General features: G+C 49.0%; 1 protein-coding gene across 2 annotated transcripts; it reads left to right on the top strand.

The window, feature by feature from the left end:
• The first annotated feature begins 283 nt into the window (after positions 1 to 283).
• Positions 284 to 24,074, top strand: LOC144137911 (uncharacterized). Of its 2 annotated transcripts, none has more exons than XM_077669928.1 (2): positions 284 to 504; positions 18,513 to 24,074. In XM_077669928.1, exon 2 carries the CDS (start codon positions 18,606 to 18,608, stop codon positions 20,625 to 20,627), a length of 2,022 nt encoding a protein of 673 aa, XP_077526054.1. In that variant the 5' UTR covers positions 284 to 504; positions 18,513 to 18,605; the 3' UTR covers positions 20,628 to 24,074. The 2 variants fall into 2 exon arrangements, with proteins under 2 accessions (XP_077526054.1, XP_077526055.1); XM_077669929.1 differs by lacking the exon at positions 284 to 504 and adding an exon at positions 1,880 to 2,087.
• The last annotated feature ends 1,520 nt before the right edge of the window (positions 24,075 to 25,594 follow it).

Genomic DNA, 25,594 nt, shown 5'->3' with positions numbered 1-25,594 from the left:
ATAGTGTAGGTAAAGCCGACATTCAACATCCACTTCTTTAATAACATTCGCGCGACCAGCGAATAGGTCCATTTAAAGTGCTCTTGTACAGGAGTGCTGTACACAAGTACAGCTAAATACCTCGTCTCCGAAGCGCGATGCGCTTAAACCCAACCTCAAACTTAGGCTCAACAACTAGATTCGTGATTTCAAACCAAACTCTATGATTGAAACTACATACAAGTTGCTACAGATGAGCCGCAATTTTACCGACCGCAGCGCCACCTTTGCCAAAACATTTTCGTTTTGTGCGATTATCAGGAGCGCGGGCGAGAGCCGCTCCCACTACTCCGCTAGCGCGTAGCTCTCAGGAGTTTACGTACAACAGGAGTTCCACGTTACGATCCATCAAATACTCCCTAAACCTGCACTGATGCTTCCCTGCACAGCTGTAGACTCCAAAGGAGGAAGTGAAACAGCCTGTCTCCGTACAATGCGACGGAAACTGAACATGACGCGGTAAACGTAAGTGTTTGCGCCGGTTGGTATGATTTTTTGTAGGGGAGGTACATGTACAGCGCGTGACTGCGTGGGCAGCGTTTCCGTCTAACAAACTGCAGGCGGTTGAAACTGCAACAGACGACACGTCTTCTTTTCTATTTCAACGTGAAGTCACGGTGTTCGCGCCCATGGCTTGCTTTTCTGCGCGCTTTTGTCTGATCGTGTGAGCGTCGCGGGTGCGTAGTTTTGCGGTATGCGGCAATATATTGCAGCATACACACCCAGCCATTCTGCCTTCTACGGTAAATAGTCGTCTGCTCTTGCGGACGAGCAACAAATGGGGTTCCCTCTCTTTGATGACGTCATCGCGTGGGCGGGCCGCCGCTCGCCACCTGTGTACGCGCTTTTTTGTCGTCTGCTCGGGAGATGCGCCTTCTTGCGCCGATGTTATTGTCGCAGCCAGCAATGTTGCGCGTCACTGTGACAATGAAAGCGCCGTAATTTCGTGGTTACGTAATGTTGAAGCCACTTATCGAGGTGTTTCGTTATGAGAATTTCTGCTACAGCTGGGATTACAAGCAACCGCTGGCCTTTCGCGCGTGGACCCTTGCAGTAGATACTGCACATTCCATTCTACTCTGCTCCTAATGACAATACTTTTGTGATATCGCCAGCGAAGTCTGTTTGTAAAACGCGCCGGTTTCGAGTCAGATGTGCTGATATAAGCAAAAAAAAAAATAATAAAACACGCCTTCGATATTCCTGTAAACGACTAGTTTGTGCGTTTCTGCTCTACTCCTATGAAAATAACAAGTTTCACGGTGCTTCTCTAAATCGCATGTTCGAGTTCTCAGTGTCTGGACTGCAGAAAAACCACACAAATACTCAGACTCAGCACAAAGGTTTTTTTTTTTTTTTGATAATTCCCGAGGCTGAAATTAAACCTAGATATAGCGCATTGCTCTTATGAGTGCTTACTTAGTAACGGCGGAAGAAACGGCATTTGCTATCGTTAGCGAAGCAGACGGCACAGTTCGGGAGGGTTTTTCCAATCTCATTTTCTCAGCACACAATCGTAAGGGCCGTTGCCTTATCTGCTTGAGACATCGGGCTTTAAACAAACAGAAGCCTTGGTTTGACGCAAATTTCTTTCCATCGACGAAATTTCGAAGTTGTAGCCGTTAAATACATAAAAAAAACTGATACGGAGCTTTTCATTCCGAGAAATCGTGTGGCTTCCATTTATGATTTTTTTTTTATTCCTGTCTATAGCCTAGCTGTCTTCCACGTGATTGACAATGTCGGAAAAGACCGCGGTGACGGCTGCAGACGGCCGATAGAGCGGGCGCCTAGCGTGGAATGAGGGAAATTCTATTTTTATCTCCCGTATACGCGTGTATCGTGCTGCTTGGATGGACTGCTCTCGTTATTGGATTGTCGGCCGGGTGAACTGGGACGGAGCGCGGTGCGGTATCGTGCCGCCGCATTCCCCCGCCGCCACGGCCGCCTATTCCCTCCGCCAGCGTCCTCTCTCCCATTTGGCAGCGTGTGCTTTCGGCATGCGTCCACAGCAGCTACGCAGTCCTTGGGACACGGCACTTCACTCTGTAGGTACCACTTAGCCACACCTCTGGGTAGTTTGGCGCCTCCGTTGATGCCAGCATGCATTCATCGTTAATCTCCACGGTGCACCGCAGATGTGTTGGGTGTATATCGGGAGGTGACAAATAACTGTTTAGATGCACAGTTCATCTGTGTCCAGATGGGCAGAGATGAATTGTAACGTCTAGGAATTGTTGGAGACGCAACAGGGTTCGTATATTTCAGGCGTTTTGCAAAAGCATTTGGAAGCCTTGAAAGTGGTCGATTCGTTCCCTGTAGGAAACTTGGGAGATGGTGACGGTTTTAATTCAGCGTAATTATGCAATGTGATCTGCATTTATGTACGCGCAGGGGACCTGTTCCCTACGATGACGTCACGATTCGTTTAAAAGAAACTATCACTGAGATCAACGGAAAAGTGTATTTTATGACTAACGTCGGAATCTATCTTATACGTTTGTTTCGTTTGGGCGTGGTTTATAACCCCACATTGGGTACGTATACTGTCACTAAATAAAGCGTAGCTTGTTTGGTGGCTCTAAGTAGCGTCAGTGCTAACATTTTACTCGGCGTAGTGGGCCGCACCCTACAACAGAATCTGCGCGGAACTGCGCACCACGTGTTCAAAGTGGATGGTTATTCTGCGTTTGCCGAAAAAGCAAATTTTCTCCTGTACGTGCACGATTGATTGATTGATTGATTGATTGATTGATTGATTGATTGATTGATTGATTGATTGATTGATTGATTGATTGATTGATTGATTGATCGGTTGGTTGTAGGATTTAACGCGCCGACACAAATCATACGATAAGGCGCGCCGCAGTGGAGGGCTCCGGATTAATTTTGACCACCTGGGGATCTTTAACCTGCGCCGAAATCTCGTACACACGGGCGTTTTTGCTTTTCGCCTCCATCAGAAAAGCGGCCGCCGCGGCCGGGAATCGAACCCGCAACCTCGTGCTCAGCAGCACAACGGCTTATCCCCTGAGCCACCGCGGCGGGTGTACGCGCACGATGTCCTGAAGTTTAAACAAACGAACAGATATCCCACTTTTTCGCCTGAAATTCTAGGAAATCATGTCCCGCAATTCTCTCACCTGTCGCCAAGATTCCAAAGGAACCATGTTTGCTGGTCGTATTCCCTCAGATCCACCAAACCTTTTTTTAATCTATAATCGTGTCCACTCGTTGCACGAAAGCTCTATGAGCCAATTGTCAGACTCGAAGCGGCAGATTTATCGCGCTTGGTTTTCGCATCTGCTCAGAGAGGATGTTAAGGCGGCTGAAGCGCCAACCAGCGCATAAAATGGTCTTGACCCCGCGGCGACGCTCCGAGATAATCGCGGCCTCTGTCTGACCGGCTGCAAAAGATTAGAGGCCATTTTGTCGTGGATGTTGTCTTTCGTGCTGGCAAGAAGCTGAGGAGTGTGCGCGCATAGCCATCGGCGGAAGGCTGCAGAAACCATAAGGTCATACTGTGTACCAGCATCGTGTGGGGCTGTATTCCTTTGTCGCATGGGGTGGCGCGTACACTGGCCAGACGGGGCGTTTCCTCAACGTCCCGAGAGAACTTCCTGGGGTTAGTTTGAAGTGACGGCTAGGATGCAGAGCTTGCTCCCACTTGCTACAAAGGGGATAGCGCATCATCACCATCATCATCAGATGCGCCTTTCGTGTTACTTAGTGTCACTGATAACCTTATCTAGTGAAACTGGTGTCACTTTTCCACCGACTACCGCCAAGGCCGCTACGCTGGAAATCACTGGTTGTACTGACGAGGCGCAAAATTCCGTGAACGCGGAAAATTTCTGGGCGTTCAAAATTCAAAAGAGCAAATACACGTGCTTGAGCTGACCTTCGATTGCGGTGAGAGGTGCCGAAGTGACCTTCCTTGATCACTCGTGTGAGTGTGACGTGGTTTGTTTTGCATTGTGCATCGTGTCTGTTCGTTTAGTTTTTTTTATTATCTTCCGTGTAAATATCCTTCCCTCCGATACAAATGTCCAGTCCTTGCTGGATGTGTTCTTACTGTTTTTTTTCCTTGCCATAGGCCTTGTAAAAGCGCGCTTACCACTGTGCATGCACTCTAAAAAGTCGTCGCAGGTGGGCTTCACCGCAACACTCCAGAACGACCAATCACCGTGGCCAAGTGTGCAAATTTGGCGAATGACGAGGCCCGGCATGCGATGACAGCAAGAAACAGTACAGCGGAGATACTATTTTTTGCTGTGATCGCATGTTGGCCATCGCCTATCGCCAAATTTGCCCATTTGGCCACGATGATTAGTCGTTCTGGAGTGCCGCGGTGAAGCCCACCTGCGACGACTTTTTAGAGTGCGCAGTCCAATTCACGCGTTTGTCCTATAACCCAGCACAATACACGACTTCGGTTCACTAGGGGTCATCTTCGTGATATCCGCATATACATACGTACTCCCAAGGGCAGAAGTTTACGGACCACGAAAGCAGCGATTTTGAGTTATTTCTCTGCCGCACGACAGCCCGGAGAACTATGTGCGGTAGTTTTCATTAGTTCTTATACGACATCTCGCCTGCATTCGACAGATTGTCGGGCTGCTATAGGAAGAGAAATAACCTAAAATTGCCATTTCCCCGATCCGTAAACTTGTGATCGTGGCTGTACATGCATGAAACAACTTGAGCGCCATAATCAAGTATATACGCATGCCAGAAAGAACTACATTTCAAAAGGGGTATACGTCACTCTGATCAAAGCGCACCCAGTTTACACTTTCTAACTACCGCCAAGTGAAAGCTGTTACATAACTATTACCTTTCCACAGCCACTATTCTGGTATCTGCGCAGGGGAAGGCTCCAGGGATGTCCTATGCTATGCGCGGTGGCCGACGACTGGCTGCACAGATGTTCTAGAGCGTCTTAAAAATCTCCGTTGCAGTTGGCTTCGGTATAAGAGTTTGCTGTGTGCAAGATGTCACGTTTAAGGAATGTATTGTCTACAGGAAGATCAAATCCTACGGGAGTGTATGGATATATAGGAACATTACCTGACCACTTCTAACACGGAAGCTCCGGAATGTTCTGAATAGTTGTCCTGCACCGTTAGAACTGAACCCTAAAACTTGCTGTTTGCGAGCTATCACGTTGGAGAAATTGTTCTTCTAGTATCCTGAAAAATGCTCGCTCTGTGCGAAATAACCACTACGTGAGATGTAATGAGGTGGCATCGAAGAGACGCTACGAGACACGATGCTCGAAGAGTCGTCTTGTAGCCTCTTGAAGACAGCGCTGCAAAAAAAAAAAAAAAGCCGTTCCACTCAATGTGAAAGCTGTCGGAAGTGCGGAGCAGTGATTCGCCATAATGGGCTGTAGCGCCGTTATCCGCTCACTGCTATACCACCCAATGCAATTCAAATTTCCCGCCTTCGCAGTGCTCGCGCGCTCCCTGCCTGAAACTGCGCCAGCGGGAGTTCTGTTCTTCTTGTGCTCCATGATCTTGTGCTTGCTTTTCGTCCCGCTCGTGGCGGCGTTGCACTGCCACTTTTTTTGCTTACCGTCGTAAAAACCAACCCAACCAGCGTTCGTAACTACACGAACGCGGGCGCTGCCGGTTAATTACATATATTTTGCCTCAAATATACCGATAGTTTTCTTTGCGCTAAACAACGGGGAGATGTAGGACAAGTGCTAGCGTTTCACGAGTTACGAACGCTTATGACTATATAAACCGCTTGGCTTTCGAAGCATCTGGGTTACGCCTCGACGACAGCCGTCATGACGGAACGCCGTGTGAGTCAATTTGGGTCCAGCGAGCGAGCTACGACGACAAGGCGAGCCCCTAAAGTGCTCTGCACTTAAAAGATGCCAGAGCCGTTGTGTGATGATGATGATCAATCGCCTCCCCTTCCAATCGGGGTGGTGGCATGCGCCATATCGCCTACGTTCATCACTTAATTAAATTTATCTAACCTATAACTATTATTTCTGTTTAATTCTGCCCTGCCGCTATCTCTGTCTGCGACGGCGTAACGCACGCCACATTTTCGCTCACAAAGCACGGAGGGAGTTGTCCCAGTCCCCGCTTCTCGAAAGACATCAGTGGTGCTCAGTCGTGGCGAGCTGCCAGCTGCGTCCGTGGCGCGCAGCTGGCAGCGCGATCCTCACAGAAAGACAGAACTGCGGGCGTACGCAGATTGCCAGGCCCTCGTATATACATATACCTACCTTGTTAGCCACCCGCTGGCGCGCAGAACGAAGGTTAGGTCTGTTGGCGGTACACCTTCGCTTTTGCAGAATTTGCTGCTTGCTATCCGCTGGAATCCTCAAGAAGGAGATGTTTGCTCCTTCCTGCACCCGCGGGGTATGCGACGTTTTGGAACTAAAGCCCAACGCGTTAAAGAAACACGCGAAGTAGTACGATTACCGTGACTCACAGCTCAAATGTACTGCGACGTCCAAAACTCAAATTACAACGCTTTTTTGACGTTGTCGTATACATTCCTTTGGTTGTTTGAGGCGTCAGGTATAGATAATTTTCATTTTTATAAAAAGGAGCTTAAGTAACAAATATTGAAGAAGAAGAAGAAGAAGAAGAAGAAGAAGAAGAAGAAGAAGAAGAAGAAGAAGAAGAAGGAAAAGGAAAAGGAGAGAGAGAGAGAGAGAGAGAGAGAGAGAGAGAGAGAGAGAGAGAGAGAGAGAGAGGGAGAGAGAGAGAGAGAGAGAGAGAGAGAGAGAGAGAGAGAGAGAGAGAGAGAGAGAGAGAGAGAGAGAGAGAGAGAGAGAGACGTGTTCTGCGCATGCGCGAATATGCGCTGCTGCTCCACCCAACTGCGTGGACAAAGGGGGAAAGCTTTCAGCTAAAACTACAGAGCGCTGCACTAAAGCGCTAACCACATGGAGCGATTTTTCCAGCGACGCGACGAGCGACGCGACTAGGATCCGCAGTCGCCGAACCGAAGTCGCTCGCCGAGGCAACCACATGACAGCGACTGCTCGAGCGACTGAGGATGGCGATTTCAATGTTGCCGCACACACGCGCTTGGTACGCTGGTTGTTTGCAAACATTTTTTTGTTCATTTGTCATAAAAAGCATGACTAAAAAGTATTACGCCTTTCTACCTTGCTTTTTGCACTTCATTGCATCTCTAAAACTGGTTTGGGTTAGCGATAGCGCACGCTTTTCCTTCTGCGCCTCGTCTCTCGGCTCCAACATGAACGCCGTGAAGAATTCGCTTTCTTGACGTCGTTTTTCCCACACGGGTCTCACCCAGTGTGAGCGGGAGCCTTCTTGCTTCTGCTTCAGCGTGTACTCAAGCTTTGCCACGCAAAGCTTTCTTTGCCGCTGCACCGCAGACGTCGTCTGCATGGATCTTCCCCCCGTTCTCTTTAAACCGGAGGTTGCGTGCTTACGTAGGGGCTCTCCTATTGGCTAGTCGCTGGGGCCACTTCCGGGAGGCGAGCGACTGTTTCTGGCGACCCAGAACCGAGCGATTCGATGAGCGACTTGGTGCGCGGCGAAAAGTAGTTCGTCGCTAGTCGCGTCGCGCCCCAAGTCGCTCGCAAAATCGCTCCATGTGGTTGGGGCTTTAGACACTGGACTCTACCAGCCAGTGGAAATAAGCAGACATTTTCCCCTACAGATGCGAGTATAAATTATTTGCTCCTTCTTAGGCGCAAATATATTTGTTGCCGCTCACCGGTAGAACTGAGAGTAGGTTAGTTAGGGAATATGGCGAAATACTGGGCCATCAAATCTGACGTATAGATATTGCCGTGAGGCCAGATAAAAAGCGTCGCCCTTGATTCAGACATAAAATGCAGAGTAGAGTAGGCAAAATTTATTTTGTAATCTTCCAGGAAAAGAATAGTAGTGCTTGGAACCGTTAAATAATTAATGTACCATCCCACCACACGTGCGGTAATGCGACTGCTGGCAGAGACATTCCTCTTGCGATGTCAAAAAAAAAAAAAATTGACGCGCTCCTTTTGTTCATATACACTCTGATACTGCGATGTGATTAACGTACAAGTGTAGGTCGGAGTGGGAAGGCAAGCGAGATAAAGGGAGAAAAGAGATACACAGGCTCGTTATCAGTGAGAACGGAAACATATTTAATGCTGACCATGAGTCGGGCAAGCAGCACTGAGGGAGGAAAGTTTGCGGGATGCGGTCGCGTGCGACGGAAGTTGACCTCACACGACCGGGTGCACCATCTCTGGCCAACGTCGTAGTATTCGGCCGCCAGGCAGCGTGCAATTCTGACAATGGAACCGCATCCGGGAAACTGACGCAGTGCATAGTGCGATAAATGGCGGGAGATCTGCTGGCTGCGGATCTAGTTTTCTTTCTGCCAAAACAGACGACTGGGCGAGTTGGTACATTGTCTTGCTTGGTAACAGCGCAAATAAAATAGGACACAAAAAAGGAAGAAGGAACGGACATGCGCCTCACATTCTGCGCCTCACATTTCTGCGCCTCACATTCTTAAAAATCGCCGCAGGTGGTCTTCACCACATTACTCCAGAATGACCAATCATCCTGACCAAATGTGCAAATTTGGTGAATGTCGAGACCCAGCATATGGTTAGAGGCGTGCATCTGGGGCGGTATTCTCGAGTTCTGTCCCTTTTGCGTCCCTTTCCAAAGTGTCCTTTTTGGCAAGCCCTGATTGGTTAAAAGCAAACAACCGGAAGTGACGTAACGCAAGTGCAACAAACCTACTGCCAACGCTCACTGCTTAACCGGAAGTACGTCACGATGAAAGGGACTCAAAAGGGACAGTTACGAGAATACCGCCCTTGCACTGTGACAACAGCGCAGGTGCGCGCCTTCCCTTACGAAAATTCCATGTATGGCCCATATATGCATTATATGTGGCCATACCGTATTTACTCGCAGAATTATTGTACTCGCGTAATGTTCGCACCCCTGAAGTTCGTCGTCAAAATATGACTTTTTTTATCTCCCGCGCAATGATCGCACCCTGAACTTGCCGCAGCCATATGTCGTTGTGTGCCAAGTCTAGACGACGATGGTCCTGCTTACGTTAGTCTCCTCCTCTGTTAAAGCGCGCATGGCTACGTTATTGCTGCGGACTTGATGATGTTAGCGATATCGGCAAGCGTGCATGAGTTCATTATTGGTGCGGAAGAAACTCTCACTAAATGAACTTAATGTACTCGCAAAACATAAAAAAAAAACGCGCTTGGCTTGCTGCGTCGGCGGCCGTGTCTATAGGTACCACACTGTGACAGCAACAGCCACTTTTTCTCACCTCACAGCAAGCTCGTTCCGGCGCGTTCCGTAATTCCGTGATTCCGGCACGTTCCGTAATGAAAACATGGCATTTTGCATCACTCGGTGGTCATTGGGTGGTCAGTGGAGTTTTTATTATGTTTTTATTTGTTATGCTTATTATGGCTTATCGTAAACATTCTGACCTGCAACTCGCATTTCCTGCGCTGAAACTTTTTCCCGAAAAATTTACCTCGCGTAATGATCGCACCCCTAACTTTGCATCATATTTTTGGAAAAAAAGTGCGATCATTACGCGAGTAAATACGGTATATAGTTATACATGTGTTCATATATGGTTATTATTTGCCATATATGGCGCGGTCAGTCCGTAGATGGCATCAAATATGGCCATGTGAACAAGGTAGCGGTAGTGTTCCCGAAACGTCATTTGTATATACTGAATAAATTTGAGGCGCTAAACAACGGGGACCAAAGAAACACGTAGACACGTATGTTTCTTTGGTCCCCGTTGTTTAGCGCCTCAAATTTATTCAGTATGTTCAACCAACTAGCCCTGATCAAGCTTTTGTCATTTGTATATTTTGACTTTGGTCAGTGACCAGTAAACCATTTCCAGCATGTTTCCTGACCAGATGGTATGCCGTCAAACCCTCGACTATATGGCCATATATGGCCTCACATAGAGCCATATATTGCGCGGCCAACCAATATGCCGCCAATTACAGCCATATACGGCGCGGCCAACCCATATGGCGCCAAGTACAGCCATAAATGGCCCGTTCAACCCATATACGACGCCTTATCCAGCCATACATGGCGCTAGATGCTTCCTTATATGGCAGGAACAACACATATTCGCCACAATCAAAGTTTTGTATTACACCATGATGCAGCCTGATATGCGACGAGTTACTGATATATAGAATTGATTCACGCAGTTCCAAGGCATTATACAGGGTGTCCCAGCTATCATGCACCAGGATTTTAGAAAAGAGCAATAGAGTTACTCGAAGAAAACCTAGTGCATAATGTTTGCAATACTGTGGGGAAGTGGACAGTAATTTTTTGTTTATATATAATGAAACTTAATTTTTTGGTTAAAGGGACACTCCCGTTTTTGCTTGAACTGCGTAGACTGGCTCAAATTAGCACACTTTTCATCGTTTATCCGGTTGACAAATCGGTAATTATTTTACAAAGCGCGAAAGAAGAAAAACTACCATGCGCGGTTTGCGGCGGCCGCACCAACTAAGGCTGTGACGTTGAGAGGAGGGGCGCCGTGATTGGACGATGCCCAAGGTTAGCAATCACACAAGTTTCGGTTTCGGTTTCGGTTCTGTAAAATATAACCAATGGCTTTGTTGGATGGGCATTCTCAATATCTCAGTAATCATCGTACCGCGCTTCTGCCATGTTGTCGGCTGTAAAATGCACAAGATAAGCCTCCCAGGACGGCTTGTAGTCGTAGCATTCACTAGCCGAGACCTACGCAGTGCATGAACGCCCTCCGCGTACCCGCAGACGCCCAAATGTCATGCGCTTTCCCCCCATATTTGGAGCTTGCCTCCCTCATGCCTGTATCGTAAAAAGCGTGTTCGCACCAGGCCAAGGGTCTGTTCATTCTGGCCTGTGCCCACTGCCTGCAAGCAGTCGGTGCTTATGGCAACAGCACGCCAACGAGAACTCGCTAGCGCGCCAGTGCCAGCCTGCGCGCGTTTTGTGAACTAGTTCGTGTAGCCATGAACGTTGCGGCCCCAAAAAAGGTGAACTCAATATAGAAAACATCGGCGGAAAACAAAAAAGTTAACTTACAAAAAAAAAAGCACGTACCCGCGGGGATTCGAACTCATGACTCGCAAAACATTTGCGGTGAATTCCTAGCGCCCCAGACTGCTAGGCTACGGATTGGGACGCGAATGCCTTGCTAATATAGGGTATATATTGTACAACCGGTTTACACTTTTATTTAGTTTTGGCATTTCAAGCCGCTTAGGTGACTATTTGTTGTACTGCGATCGTGCAGTAAGCGTCGCCCGCTGTACGGTAAAAATATCAGTTGATTTTATTTGCTTAGTACCTATATTGACTTCGCTGACTCTTCTCCCGCCTTCAAGAGGCCTTCTATTTTCCTACTGGCGTACCAGTCAGCGAAGCGTCGCATGTGCAGCGCTTGTGTGAAGCGACCTTGACTTGGAGCTAGATACAGTGTACAAACAAACCAAGTAAAGAAAGGCACATTCTTCCATTCACAAACGTGTCCTGGCTTCGTTTCAACTAAGCGAACGAATTGCGACCAAGCAATTTTTTTTTAACCTCCTTGATTGCGACGACCCGCCGGCGGCCGGCGGACGAAACGCTGGGCCGACTGATTCTGTCGGCCGGGGAGCCGTGCAGTAGCGCAGCCGTGGCGCAGCCAATTGCCAGCTCAGCCCCTCCTGACGTCACACGAAAACGCCACAGAAAATGGGCGAGCGTAAAGAGAGGAGGACAGCATTTTCGAATTAGTTTTTCTACTAAATAAAATCGCGTAAACGCGCCCAGAGTGGTCGTAACATGGCCTGGGGACCCCGGACTACAATTTGCGCAAGTAATCCCGCAATGTTTACATATCACTTCAGTGTCCCTTTAATGAAACTTAAACAGCGCAATTGCGCTGTTATCCCAGTGCAGATACCATTTTTCACTCTAATCGCATGGTGGGCCTCGACATTGGACAAATTTGCACATTTGCTCACGATGATTGGTCCTTGTGGAGCGTTGCGGCGAAGCCCACCTGCGACGATTTTTAAGAGTGCTCTGATGGCGACGTTGCCCCAAAGCGCACTGTAGGACATTCTTTCCCTAACGATGATGATGATCGTGGGTGAAGTGAAAGCTGGTTGAAACTCGAAGCTTTCTCTGGTCGAAAGCAAATGTCTTCGAAGTTCAAAGTCGAAGTCCAGAAACCAAATCGTTACGCCCAAAAGTAACCTCAGGAAAGCCAACTTACACGATGGGTTTTCACAAAGGCACATCAAGCGCCCCAAGAAAAAAAGAATCTCGGGGGCCATCTCCACTAACGTGAAACCTGGGGAGGGGCGAAGCATGCAGTGTACAAGTGTATTCTTGGCGCCTTGACGTTTTTGCCCACGGATATGAAGTCGTTGGGGGGGTACAGGTATATAGCTTTACTCTAAAAGTATCTTGTCTTTGAAGCACGAAGCTCTCCAGCGCGAGGCGTAAGCGAGTGTCCCAGTGTTTTTTAGTGCACGTTACGGAGCGTTCTATCCAGCTAGAGGCGCAACCGAGTGTCCCGGTGTTTTAGTACCGTGACCACATGAGACGACGCTTACGACGCCGACATGAGACGCCGACAGCCCAATTCCCCCAAGGGACTTCGCCCCTAAAAACACGCTTCCGGTAATCGAAATCGAACGTGGCCGGGTCCCCCGCGTTATGAACCGACGTCTCTCCAATTGGGCCATTCCGACACCGTCGAAGCAGTTTGGTTTCTGGACTTCGACTTTGACCCAAGTTTAAATGGAGAAAGCTTCGCGTTTTAACCATCTGTCTAGGAAGAAAAGGGACGTGATTTTTATCCGTTTTAGAGCGATGGTGTCCGCACAGGTCTGTCATGAATACAGCAGTACGAGCTCTGCGGGAAATGTGATTGGGCGTCTGTATGTAAAAGTTTTCACGCGAATGACATTCGAAGTGCCTTGTGAGCTATCTTAGGCACATATCAGTGACGTAGGTAGAGAGGGGACCTCCCTTTATCAACATCTATATTTTCAACCCCCCCCCCCCCCCCCATTATCAGTGGCGTACGCAGGATTTCATTTCGATCATACATCATGGGAGTTTGGGTGTATGGAAAGGGAACGCATGAAAGGAGCCGAAGCAAAAAAAAGAAATGATGAAAAAAAAAAACCATAACAAGGAATTCACACAAATTAAAAATGCATAAACACTAGGACGACGTCGTACTCCACATAACTTTCCGGTTATTTTGTTCATGTTTTCGCCAACTGAAACTGCAGAATGGCTGATATCCGCGGTGAGAGCATACGTCGGCCGAAGCCGTATGTGGGTTGGTGCGCAGCTTATCGACACAACAACAATTATCGGCACTCATTATTTGTTGACTAGCAGGGTTATTTTTATCATTCGCGCTCCCCACCCCTACGTCAGCGCACCCTTTGCACATACATGCACGACACTGGCATGACCATGAGAAAACAAGGCCCCTACGTGTGCCAGGTATACGCCGACCTTCGCTAGAGAGAATAACTGGACGCTGACGTATAATTCCCTACCCGTTACTGGTTGCCTAATTTAGGCAAACGGAAACCAACAAACAAACATGGCCATGTAAGCTATAAACACGAACGCACTAGGGCACCACACAAGTTGGCGATCCCCGTGCACAGTTTCCGTCGGCAGACCACAACGCGCGAATCAATAGAAGGACGCTCGCAGGTAGGTTCTTAATCCGTGATCGGCGTACTGCGAGTAAGCTGGTTACTACCCCCGTGAAAATGGAAAGAGCATTTGTAGCAAGAAAACATGATTTCCGGCTTCATTTCTGACTAGACTATTAGATTCTAGCTGGAATCGACAGCTTCTAACTAGAAAAATTCGTAGTCTAGCTAGAGACGATTATTTCCAGCTTGCGGTTTTTTTCCTCTAGCAGGATTTACAAATGCTAGCTGGAAGTAAACCTCACTCCAGCTAGAAATGACCTAGAAACTGAATTTCCAGTTAATAATTATGCCCATTTCTAGCTAGAATATTTCTAGCTAGAAGAAATTTCCGGTTCAATAATTCAGCTGAAAAAAAAAACATATATTTTCACTACTGCGTTAAAAGCGATAACATTTCGACGGACCACACTGCGCGAACATGTCCAGCTGTCGGGTCGCATGTATATATACGTTGCAGGGACTTCCTCATGCACGCCGTAGAAATGTCGGCGGAATAGCTTTGCACGGTTTTAGAGGAGATGGGCCAACTTTCCTGCTACGATAGGCGGAAGGCTTCGTTTTCCTTCTTGGTGCATCCAAAGCTTGTAAACTCACAGCCATTCCGCCAAAAAAGCTCACTCAGACGTCATTCCACGCAGTCAGTTGTTTTGGCGCGCATAGCTCGTGTCGTATATAGAGTCACAGCCGAGTAGACGCACAGCGTGGATAGCGCACTACGTGTTATCAGTCACGTCGTCAAAGACGACGATAAACATTCTCGAGAAACGGGTCGTGCCGGTAACAAAGGGTAGCTCCACAGCTCCTGAATGAGCGTGTGTGTCGGAAAGTATATAGTAGCAGTAGAAGCAGTACCTTTATTGGAGGTAGGAAGGCCATAGGCTGGAGGAGGTCAGTGGGTCAGGAACTTTTGACTCTTCGGCCTTCATAGAGATATGGGTTGTTGTCGATCTCGATTGCACTGCTTTTGCGAGGCCACTCTTGATAGAGTAAAGTTCTATGGAATGTAGCAGGTAATTGTCGAATGAAGCGTAACTGCTTACGAGGGGCACAGGTAGTTACGCGTCGGCTAGGATGGATGTTCGGTATTGAGTGAAACTCGATCAGTCTGATGGTCGGCTTGAGTGGAAAGTTTATACTATGGACACCTCGGTGGAACATCAAGGGAGAACAGTACAGGCTGCGTTGGCAATGTACGTACATATTAACAAAGATCTCCCCAGAACGTGGGAGTGTATTAAGGCAAAGACACCATGTTTTATGCTTTATGGCACTGTATAGAACTACAAATGTAATGAGTGTACATTGATTGTATCAGCATTATCTAGACCAGTGAGAATGTATCTGTATTTTTTTTTTCATTACTTCCTGCGAGGTGTAAGCGTACAGTAATTTTTCTTCCTTCCTGTAAATTGTGTGAATGTTGCATTGTCTGCCTTTATGTTCAAAGGCTCCTGGGCCCCTGTCAAGCTGCTTACTGCAGCTTTTAGCCCAGGAGACCATACAGAGCTACACTTCGGTGTATCTGGTAAACAAATCTGACTTGACTTGACTTGAAGACTCGCGAAATTACAACTGAGCTGTTTGTGCTTTGTTGTCGGGTGACCACAAGGTGGATCGCTCGCTCGGTTGCCACAATATCATCCCCATTAAGGGCCAAACACAAGCGCGGAGAACAACGCGTATTCCTACGCCTCTTCCCTCTCCGGAAACCGCTCCAGAACCAGCAAGGAACACGCATGGATACTACATTACCGGTTCTGGAGAGTAAAAAATTGGCCGCGTATCTGCTCCTTTCGTTGCAAATGTCGTCAAAAGACGATAGTCTTTGTAGACATTTGCCAAGGAAATGCCCCCCTTTGCTTTCCCGCTCACCTATCATGCTGTTCCTGTACCGTCGCGCTCATTCCAAGGCAAACACACTAAAGGTTTGCGCAAGGCGATTTGAATTTACCGCGTTCCACTGCTACAGGCCGGGTTCCTCGATGCCAGCGCTGCAGTACGGCGGAGACGCGCGTGAATGGAGGCGGCCGACTAGAAGGTTTACAGAGCCGCCTGGCCGTGCTCCACGGGCGTTCCAAGCAGAACGTGGAACCTAGCTAGTGGATCCTTTCGTTGCTGTTGCAGCGTGATTTTTCATATGCCGCCAGGAGGCGGCGGTTTTCTGCAGTAGATGTAGAATATCATTTGCTATCGAAAAACCAAGCATGCATAAATTTTTTAATAAAGGAACACTGTAAATATCCGTTGTGTACTAATTTCCTGTCTTATATTTGCGTAATGTCTTGTTCCTGTTCAACAAAGTTGACAAATATGCACATATAAACCGGGCTTAGACGTTTACGTATATAAGACTATTGCGAAATATTAATTTTACTTTGGCCGGGTGGCTGATTCGAGTCACAGACAGACAGACAGACAGACAGACAGACAGACAGACAGACAGACAGACAGACAGACAGACAGGCCAAAATTTATGGGTTTAAGCAGCCCAAGAAAGACTATCGTCTTTGAAAAACTCCTGCGGAAACGCGCCGTTTTCCGCACATGTGTTTGGTTCTTTAGCGTCGCTAGCGTCGCTGTCTTCGCCGACGCACGAGGCTGGCAACGGGCTAAATATGGCTTCGCATGCACCGTTCATCCGGTCGTTGCAACGCAGGAGGCGTGTTGCCCTTGTTGCCTCAACAGTGGCGTTTGTCAGTCAATTTCAATATAAGTAAACCCCCGTCGTAACGAATTGCTCAGGATAGCAGACTTACTTTGTTATAAGGGATACCTCGTTAAAAACGCGCATTATGTGCTCTCTGTACACTGTAATGGGACGATGATATACTTGCAATAAAGCGAGATTTATAATAAAGAGATTTCTTTATAAAGAGTGTTTACTGAGCCAAAATCATCCACAGCTGCGCTGAAATCGCCGCACACTTTCTTTGATCGTCTGCCAAGTTTTTGAACCAGTCACGTTTGTTTGAATTTTGGGCATTTTTTTCATTAGAGCGGAATAAATAAACGGAGGCTTTGCAGGAACTGCTGCCACTGGGCGCCTCTCTCAATGCTTCGTAGTTTCCTCACGGAAAAATGTCCGCCATTTCAGAGGGTAAAGATGGTAATTGTATAATCTTGGCTAGTTACTCGATTAGGTAATTACCAGAGCTCTAGAAATAACTACTCGACGCTCTAAATCGTCATGACGGACCTATAGATAATCTTTAGCGCTGAAAACGGTAGGATTTTCAATTTCTCGAAATTGGTCCTGGTTAAGCGGGCCTACGTATACGGTACTCTGCAGTCAGTGGCTTGCTACATCCGGACTCAATTTTGCATTTTCAAGCTATTCTGGCTGATCCGGCAAATGGTGTGTTCTTGCTGAATGTATGTGGCGGCAAAGATCCATGGAGGGTGAGGGTAAAGAGTCATGGACTGTTCAGCGAAGAGGCAAGAAAAACTGACTATACTCGGTGACAGCACCGGAAGTTGCCGCTGTGCCTTATCACCGTAGCCGGATGTTTCTCCGCGCGGTGCAAGTAGGGCGTTACTGGGAATATTTTGAACTTGGCGTGAGCCGTTCCCGTGATTTTTTGGACTTAATATGCTTATAAACGACTCCAGTGACGCCAAACAAACTGCGTGAGACAAGGCAGATGATATCACGCATTCATAGCAAACCTCTTTCAAAACGCGCGCACACTTACGTCACGGGTCTGGCGCTTTGGCGGAGTGATACACTACATGAGGTGGTGCCGTTCTTGAGTTGTAACCGAGTATATAGCTCGTTACGTTCGCACAGAAATTCATAATGTTAAAGCATATAGTTTTAAATGATGGCGGGGAAATTTGTATGGTTGAAACTCGTGGCAGGGAAGGGTGCGTACTATCGGGATAAACTGAAATACGAACAACGGTGCGCGTGGTTTTCAGTATAATGGTCCACATTCTAAGCCAGAGACTGCGCCTGCGCAGTAAGCATAAGTTACTAGAGGGCTTTCCCAACCTTTTGCCTGCTGTCCACACACGGCCCGTCGTCAGGGAGAGCAACATGGACTGACAACCACGCGCACCATTGTTCGTATTTCAATTTATCACGATAGTAGAGTGCAAAACATACAGGCAGTCTAGGAAGAATAGCGCTCACGAAAAGCACGAACGAGCTTAATAAATAAGAAATTGCCTTTATAAACCCTAGAAACCTTCCATGTTCCAGCTAGGATTCTTAAAGGGACCCTACAACGCTTTCGATAAGCGCCTTCACTCCTTCCTTCGCGTCTGGAACCATAGTTATCGCCAGCACGGAGCGGCATTGCGTGATTTGCTCGTCGCATCAGATACGCCTCTGCTTTGTGCTTTGCTTTTGTGGCTTTCTTTTTAAAGTGGTTATCGAAAAACGTTCATTGTTGCAACTGAAGGAAAACCGGCCAACAGCCGCTACATGACCTCAGTGACGTAATTCGGGCCATCGAAGAACTTCAAGACCGAGAAAAAGAAAAATCTTTTGAGCGAGTTTCCAAGTTATCTGATGAGCATAGAGCAGTAATTTTTCGCTGAGGTGCTTTGCGACCCCCCAATCTAAGTACTGGGGGTGTTGGGTGACTACGTCCTGCAAGCATTTAAGATTTCAAAAAAAAAGTTGAAAAAAGTGTTGCATGGTCTCTTTAAAATCATTTTGCGCAGAATTAAGCTTGAGGTGTGCCGCCGTACCTCACATTGGCTTATCTTACTGTAATCGCAGGTTGCACCGTGGCCTGCGCCTGGCTGGAGCGGAAGCGGCAGTTCCTGATCGATAGTCATCCATTACACTTCCACTGAACATCTGCAGACAACTATGGCTTCGAGCGCCTACGAAGAGCTGCGGTCCCAGCAGGCCGACGTCCTGCGTCACCTACCGCAGAGCGTCCGCACTTGGACCGACGAGACCGTGAAGCGACAGGGACGTGAGCTCAAGTTCCAGTTCCCGGACGACGTCACGAGGCGGTTCCTCTACGAGACGTGGGTGAAGCTCTTCGGCGGCGAGGCCTGCGTCGGCGTGTCTCTGGACAAACTTATCCTGGACTGTATCGTTGCCACGCCGTCGCCGTCAAACCTTCTCGTGCCTCTCTTCACGGACATCGTGAAGGGAAGGCAGGACGCGATACTGCCCAAGAACAAAAACGCGGGAAAAAATCTCCCCGCTTCGAAGCCGGTCACAGCGGTGAATGCCGACGGTAAAGACCCTTCGGCTGCGAAGGACAAAAATGGAGGTGACAAAACGCAAGACAGTGTTTTGAAAGAGGATAGTCCTGGCAAGGCGGAACCAACGAACTCTACCCCTGAAGGAACCGACAAGACGTCCGTCGACAAAAACGAGAAAAGAGTTGGCTCAGAGGAGGCAACCAATAAAGCCATTCCGAAAGCGGAAGAAAATCAAGTGAACAAGCCAGAAGTTCCCGTACGAAGCTCTGTACAGGAGGTTGAAAAGGTTGCGAAAGCGTCGGCGCCTGAAGTTGCGGCTGTTCCAGCGTCCAAGGATGCCATCAAAAAACCGTCGCCGAACGAGACTTCCGGCTCTACGGCCAAAGTTGCCAAGGTGCCGACGTCAAGTTCCGATGAGAAAGAGAATAAGCCCTTCGCAAACGTTTCAAGTGACGACACGTCCGTCGAACTACGTGATAAAAACGCCAAGAACAATCGCACCAACGCTGTCCAGAAGAGGTTTAGCTTCTTCAAGTGGCGTCCCTCCAGCATGATAGAACGCAAGAGCAAACCCGAAGGCGGTGTCAAACTCCGGAAGAGCATGATGGAAAGCGGTGGTAGCATAGAGCGTGGCATTAGTCGGCAGCCGTCATTTGCCGCCCCCAGCGCCCTGAAGTTTCTTATCTATTTATCCAAGCTCTTGGAAACCAGCAGAGATAACAGGGAAGCCCTGGACGAAGCTGGCATGATCATCGGCTTCTGCTCTCTGCTGCTCGCTCTCGTGTCCTTCAAGACAAGAACGCAGGTCGAATCCTACTTCCGAGATAGGGTCGCGGGTGTCCTGGCGTCCGTCGTGCCTTCGGCGTCCTTCCGAGGAGTCATTCCGGTTCCCAACCGACGCTTCCTCGAATCCCTACACGAGCAGCTCACCAGGGGCTCGCAGCTTCAAACGCAGATCAGCGTTCTTGTTGTCTGCCAGTACGTGCACTTCCGGGAAGCCGGGGACCGGAAATTTGCCCAACTTGACATGAAGTTCCTTAAGGAAGGCTACCTGAACCACACCATCGGAACCGGTCTGGGAACACTGTCCCTGCTGCGAGCCCTGCAGGAGAAGACGAAGCTGAACCCGGCGGCCCTTCTCAGGTTCCTAAACTCGGACGTGACCCGAGAGTCTTGCGAGCGCGTCGAAGAGTTCCTCAAGTACCAGACGTCCCTGGCCGGGAAGAAGACCGGCAGGACGGGTAAGCTGTCGGCGCAACACAGCTGGCCCTGGTGTCGCGTCGTGGACCCGAGACAGCACTCCACCCTGATGACCCGGGCGAATGCCTTCTACGCCGTCCGCGTCGTGTCCTGCTTGGACCCGCCACCGGAAGACCGGATGTGGAAGTCGGTGGAGTTTGTCCCGGAAGAGGTGAAGCGACACGAGCGTGAGTGGGCCGACATGTTCCGGCGGCACCTGAAAGATGGGAGCATTAAGAAGGCCAGCGACTCCATGATCAAGTACCGCGAGGGTGACTGGGCAAAGGCGCTGGACTCCATGTACTTCGTCGAAGACTTCGAGCTCCTGACAGTCGGATCTTGTAAGAAGCGCAAGACGGATGCTGTTGGTGATGGTAGCGGTGAAAGCGAGAAGCGCGGCTGCGTTGTGCCGTGTACCTCAGTCACGGTCTTGTGAAAGTCGCTGTACTGTCAACTGCGCACGCGCATGAGCCCGGTGATGTTGCACGTCGTAGCGGCATGGTGACTTTTCGGTGGTTGTGTGAGCAAGTGTCATTATTGTGAGCCTTGCGTTCAATTTGCATGCCGTGGTTGGGCCGCAATCCGTAGTTGTACGTCACGCGGTTTGTTAAGCTGCCCAGCAGCCTCGAAGTGCCTTTTCGGGTGGGTGCAATGACGCAAAAGCCTCCTAATTTACCCAAGACAAAGGCTCAATGTAGTTGCAGTATGTAGGCGTAGAATGTAGAGCACAATAATCAAGAGGCTTGGCCGTCCCTGCTCAAATGCCGGTGTTGACAAAGCACAGTCATCACGTCGACCTTATCTCACTGTCATCTTTGTGACGATAACAGCGGCTCGTGTACGCCGTTTGTTGACCATTACAGACAGGGAACAAACACCTTTTTTTGTGCACTCCCGCGAATTGTTGCCCTGTGGGGTGATGGTGCATTTCACCGGCCACAGCACGTGACTGCCGCTGCCCGACGAATGTGTCTTTAACGGCTGTTAAAGGCTATAGCTCTTGCAGAATGTATTTTTCTCATAACTATTTACAGTTACGTTGAAACGTTTCACGGCTCTTGTCCGTATTGCCCCCACAACGTCAAATGGCCTTACACAAACCTCCCCTTCCCTTTGAAAAGAAAGTGCACAAGTTATGTCTACCGCCCTATCTCTACCATTCCGTTGGCTATATATCTTGGTGACGGCGCTTGATTGCCAACACCAGAAACGCGAGAAAACGCCAGTTCCACATGGTTACGTTTTTTCAAAAAAACTTCTCCGGCCGTGGCTGCAGAGATCCCCTCATGTATGGCTCTGCAAACAGATTTCGCGGTTATATATCAACTTTTAAACAGACCAAGGTATGCGGATATCGGACCGAATCGCCAATAAGTGGTCTACATGGCGGGTTGGTCTCCGCTTCGCTCCGTCGGAGCTGGCAGCAGCAGCTAATGTGCAAATGACTCTAAGTCTGGTTTTAAACGGAACAAAAATATAGCACACCCTGGTATTTTAATTCCTTGTCAAGGCTGCACGCAAGAGAAAACAACTCAGAACCAAATGGAAACAACTTGAGGAAAAAGTTGTGTGTGGTCAAAACGCGCTGGACTCGTGGCAGAACACACCCGGAAATGATGCGGTTAGCATAAATAAGCAAATGTCATGCACTAGCTTCAAACATGCATTCACGAATGCTGCATCGCGATATCATTCCTCGCCAGCCGGCGAGTTCCTAACATTCCTGACCGAAAGAAGCAGACAAGATTTTCAGCGTCAGTTACACATGTGCACTTTATGCATATGTGCGAAAGGTGAAAACCGCACTTTTCATTCCTTTTTACATAGACATTCACTGCATTGTGCACTGCACAGGGGATGTTGGCGTAAGCTGACGGATGTTCATTCCACATCGATGGTGTTTGTGTTGTTGATGCGAGCACACAGGAAGATGGTCAAAGAAACATCCTTCTAACAAAAAATAATATTTTTATACTTTAGAAGAACAGATCCGGGGTTGCACAGTGAAATATTATTTCATACAAGCTATCCAACTAATGTTTTGGAGGACCAATGACAGAACTTCAGCCAAATTCAGCCTCATTTTTCGGGATACATAGGTCTGTGGGTCGTTTTTCTTTTTTGCATTTACTGCTACGGGCTTGTGGGCAGTATCTTGTGGTGTGCCACAAGGAAGCACTTTGTCGACGTTGCTGTTTCCCTTTTCATGAGCGCTGTTCAAAGCAAGTCAGGTGGTAGCACGGGCCAGGTTTTTGTTTGTGCAAATCGTGTGCTTTTCATCTTTATGTAACGGTACAATACGTCTGTTCTCCAAGGGCGGAATTAAGAGTCGTGTCCGTATCACAAATGTCCATTTCGCGTACGTTCCAGCTGTGACGTAGTTCCTGATGCGCGGCCTTTGACATGCGCAGAAACCAACCTCACCTGTTTTACGTCACATCCGGGTCGTCTGCCTCCAGACGATCAGGGCTCGCTCGAAATGGACACTTTGGAAGGACATGAAATGAACAAAACTGCGAATTCCGCCCCAGGACGCAGTGTAGTGTAGCGTCCTGTGCAGTGCTGTGCAGTGTAGCGCCGAGGAAACGACGCATCATCCGGGCCGTTATATAAGCACAGAAAAATCCTCGAGCGACTTTAAACTTTGGCCTAGTCGTCAAAACGTCCCTCGAATGGATGGATGCAGTGATTACAAGTGCCCGTTCGCGTGGCTTCCGCCGCTTCGGTAACGGCGGTATAGTTCCAGCAGGTTTTCTGTCAAGCGTCGACGGGAGACGTTAGAACGTGCGGAAACAGCGGAATGTATACAGGACGAGGAAAACAGCAAGCGAGCGCATCGGGGTGCTGTCCTTCCCTGTCCCGTCTATTGCGCTGGTCCCGCAAGTTTGGAATGCACTAAGCAGCCAAAATTTACACTTTGTTGGGAAAACTGTGGGTATTGCCTCGACAAAAAAAGTAGCAGTGGCGTAGCTCGGCTATGCCAGTATATACGGAGCGTGAGCTAAGGTTCACCAATCCAATCCAATCCAATCCAATCCAATCCAATCCAGTCCAGTCCAGTCCAGTCCAGTCCAGTCCAGTCCAGTCCAGTCCAGTGCGGTGCGGTGCGGTCCAGCCACTGCTCCTCGCGCATGCGCAGCACGGCTCTTCAGGAGCCACGCGAAACGGCTATCAAGCGGCTCCAGCGAAGCGTCAGACTTGGCTACTGCGCAACGGAGACGCGCAGCTGGGCACGCGCCGGCGCCAGTGCGTCTGCCGCGGCTATGACGTCACTCCTCTGGAATGCGCAGACCGGCGAATGTGCGGACCCAATTCTCTCACACCCCTACTCCAATTGGATCGGATTTCCAAACCAATCTAATACAATCCAATTTAATCCAATCCAATCCAATTATCCTCGCGCTTGTGCACCACGGCCCTTCAGGGTCCACGCGAAAACTGCTCAACGTCGGCCAGTGTAGCTTACGCTACAAAAAAGTTTTGGATGTTGCTGTCACGAAGTATGTCATGTGTGCTTTAAATCGGAACGTGCCTTCGGTATCCACCGTAAACTACGACCCCCACAACATTTGCTGGAGCGGTGGAGGGCTGGAAAGAGTTGGGTAATCAATCTATTTTTGTCATAGATGTAATGAAGCAGAGCGTCGAACAACGCAGTTCGGCAGCACATGTACATATGTACGGGCCATGCAATGAGGGTTAGCTAACATTCCGGATTACCACTCACTGGTGTCCTCACAAGGTGTTTTTGTATCGTGGGTTATGAGTGCCATATTTTTTCACGCATCTGCAGGTTTGTGTGCACACACACTGTTTACTCCAGTTACCCTGGGCAACAACACATGGCAGCCCTTTGTGCAATAAAACTGTTTTCTTCTCAACACGTTTCATTTGCCCAGGCGTAATTTTTTTTGTTATAGAGTGTGCTAACGTATGTCACAGAACGTTGCTTCCCGGACATATCTTCAAGCCGTTTGTGGGTGCCCAAGAAAGCAAGACTGCATAGAATGCTGGAATAAAACTTAAAGGTAGGCTGTGCCACTCGGACTGCGCAATGTACGCTGTGCCAACATGGCGGGTGTAACTCGGACGGAGTGACTTTGTTATGAGAAGATAAGCTGAAGGAGAGTCCGAGGTCGCGGGCTCGATTCCTGGCCGCGGCGGCCGCTTTTCTGATGGAGGCGAAAAGCAAAAACGTCCGTGTGTACGAGATTTCGGCGCACGTTAAAGATCCCCAGGTGGTCAAAATTAATCCGGAGCCCTCCACTACGGCGCTTCTCATCGCCTGCGTTGCGTTGGCGCGTTAAACCCTACAATCAATCGATAAGCTGAAGGAAGTGAAACACTACGTGGAACAGCTCGGGGCAAGGGATGGGTTGAACTCGCGAAGGACTCGGGAAAAAGAAGCCATTTCAACAGCAGATGATGGTGACAGCGACCTGGAAAGCAAAACTAAACACTCCCCCAGCAGGGACCATCCTTATAATTATCACCATCTGACGCACACGTATGCTTCAGTAGGTAAGTAGAGAGAACGAACATTCAGTCATTTGTGCCAATCCTCCCCCCCCCCCCCCCCCCCCGCCCCATGAGCAACGCAATAGGGGGAAATGCGGTGAATGCCAACTGCGGGAAATCGCTATGGCTGTCTCCCCCACACTGATACCACCTTGTGTTGAGGCTGGGTGGAGGGGGGGGGGGGGGGGGCTCATTCCTTGAATGTATCCCGCCCCCTGAGACTTATCTTTCAAACACCATATGTGAATCGAGGAAGAGGAGGAGGAGGAATAAACGTGTCTCTAAAGTAGTCAGCCCTGGGGAAGAGTCCTCATTCCAGGACCCCTTGAGTCCGTCCGGCTTCTTGGGCTCTCTGCACCACCAGACAAAGCTGGTCGTCACGGTCCGAGCTCGACAGTGCTCTCTCCCAGTGCTCAGGAGAGGGGAAGGGCAGGGGGGGGGGGGGGTAGGTGGGGGTTCTTATCACAGCCCCTTATATTATGGTAAGGAAACCCGGAGCCTCCAGAAGCGGCATTGCGAGGAGAACAGGGGGTGGCCAGAATGTGGGCTCTAGTGGGGCGGGGAAATGTGTTTGTTTGGATGCCTCAGAGGTGACGCTCTTGTTCTTTAGTGAGGCTTTTGTGCGCACGGGGATATAGTGTTCGTTCCAGATGGTAATGCTGAGTGATTCGTGATTTCGTGGAACGACAAGGGGGGGGAAGACCTGCCACTGCTCGCCGAACTCCTCGCTTGCCCGGTGGGTCAACTCTCGGGCACGCTGGTAGGTATAGCTTCGTTGCAAGACACGGAGGAGTGGGCTGGATCACAAATAATCCTTACGGGATGTCGAGGAGGATGCTGGAGAAGACTTGTTGTGGCAGGTCGTGATATGCAACCGCTGGAGAA

This window comes from Haemaphysalis longicornis, unplaced genomic scaffold (genome assembly GCF_048455015.1).
Source record: "Haemaphysalis longicornis isolate Haplotype H1 unplaced genomic scaffold, Haemaphysalis longicornis Haplotype H1 scaffold_5, whole genome shotgun sequence".
Lineage (NCBI taxonomy): Eukaryota > Metazoa > Arthropoda > Arachnida > Ixodida > Ixodidae > Haemaphysalis > Haemaphysalis longicornis.
This window is presented reverse-complemented; position numbering and strand designations above follow the sequence as displayed.

What these genes read in the sequence shown, in the direction of transcription:
- LOC144137911 (XM_077669928.1), top strand. Translation starts at nt 18,606, where the DNA reads ATGGCTTCGAGCGCCTACGAAGAGCTGCGGTCCCAGCAGGCCGACGTC.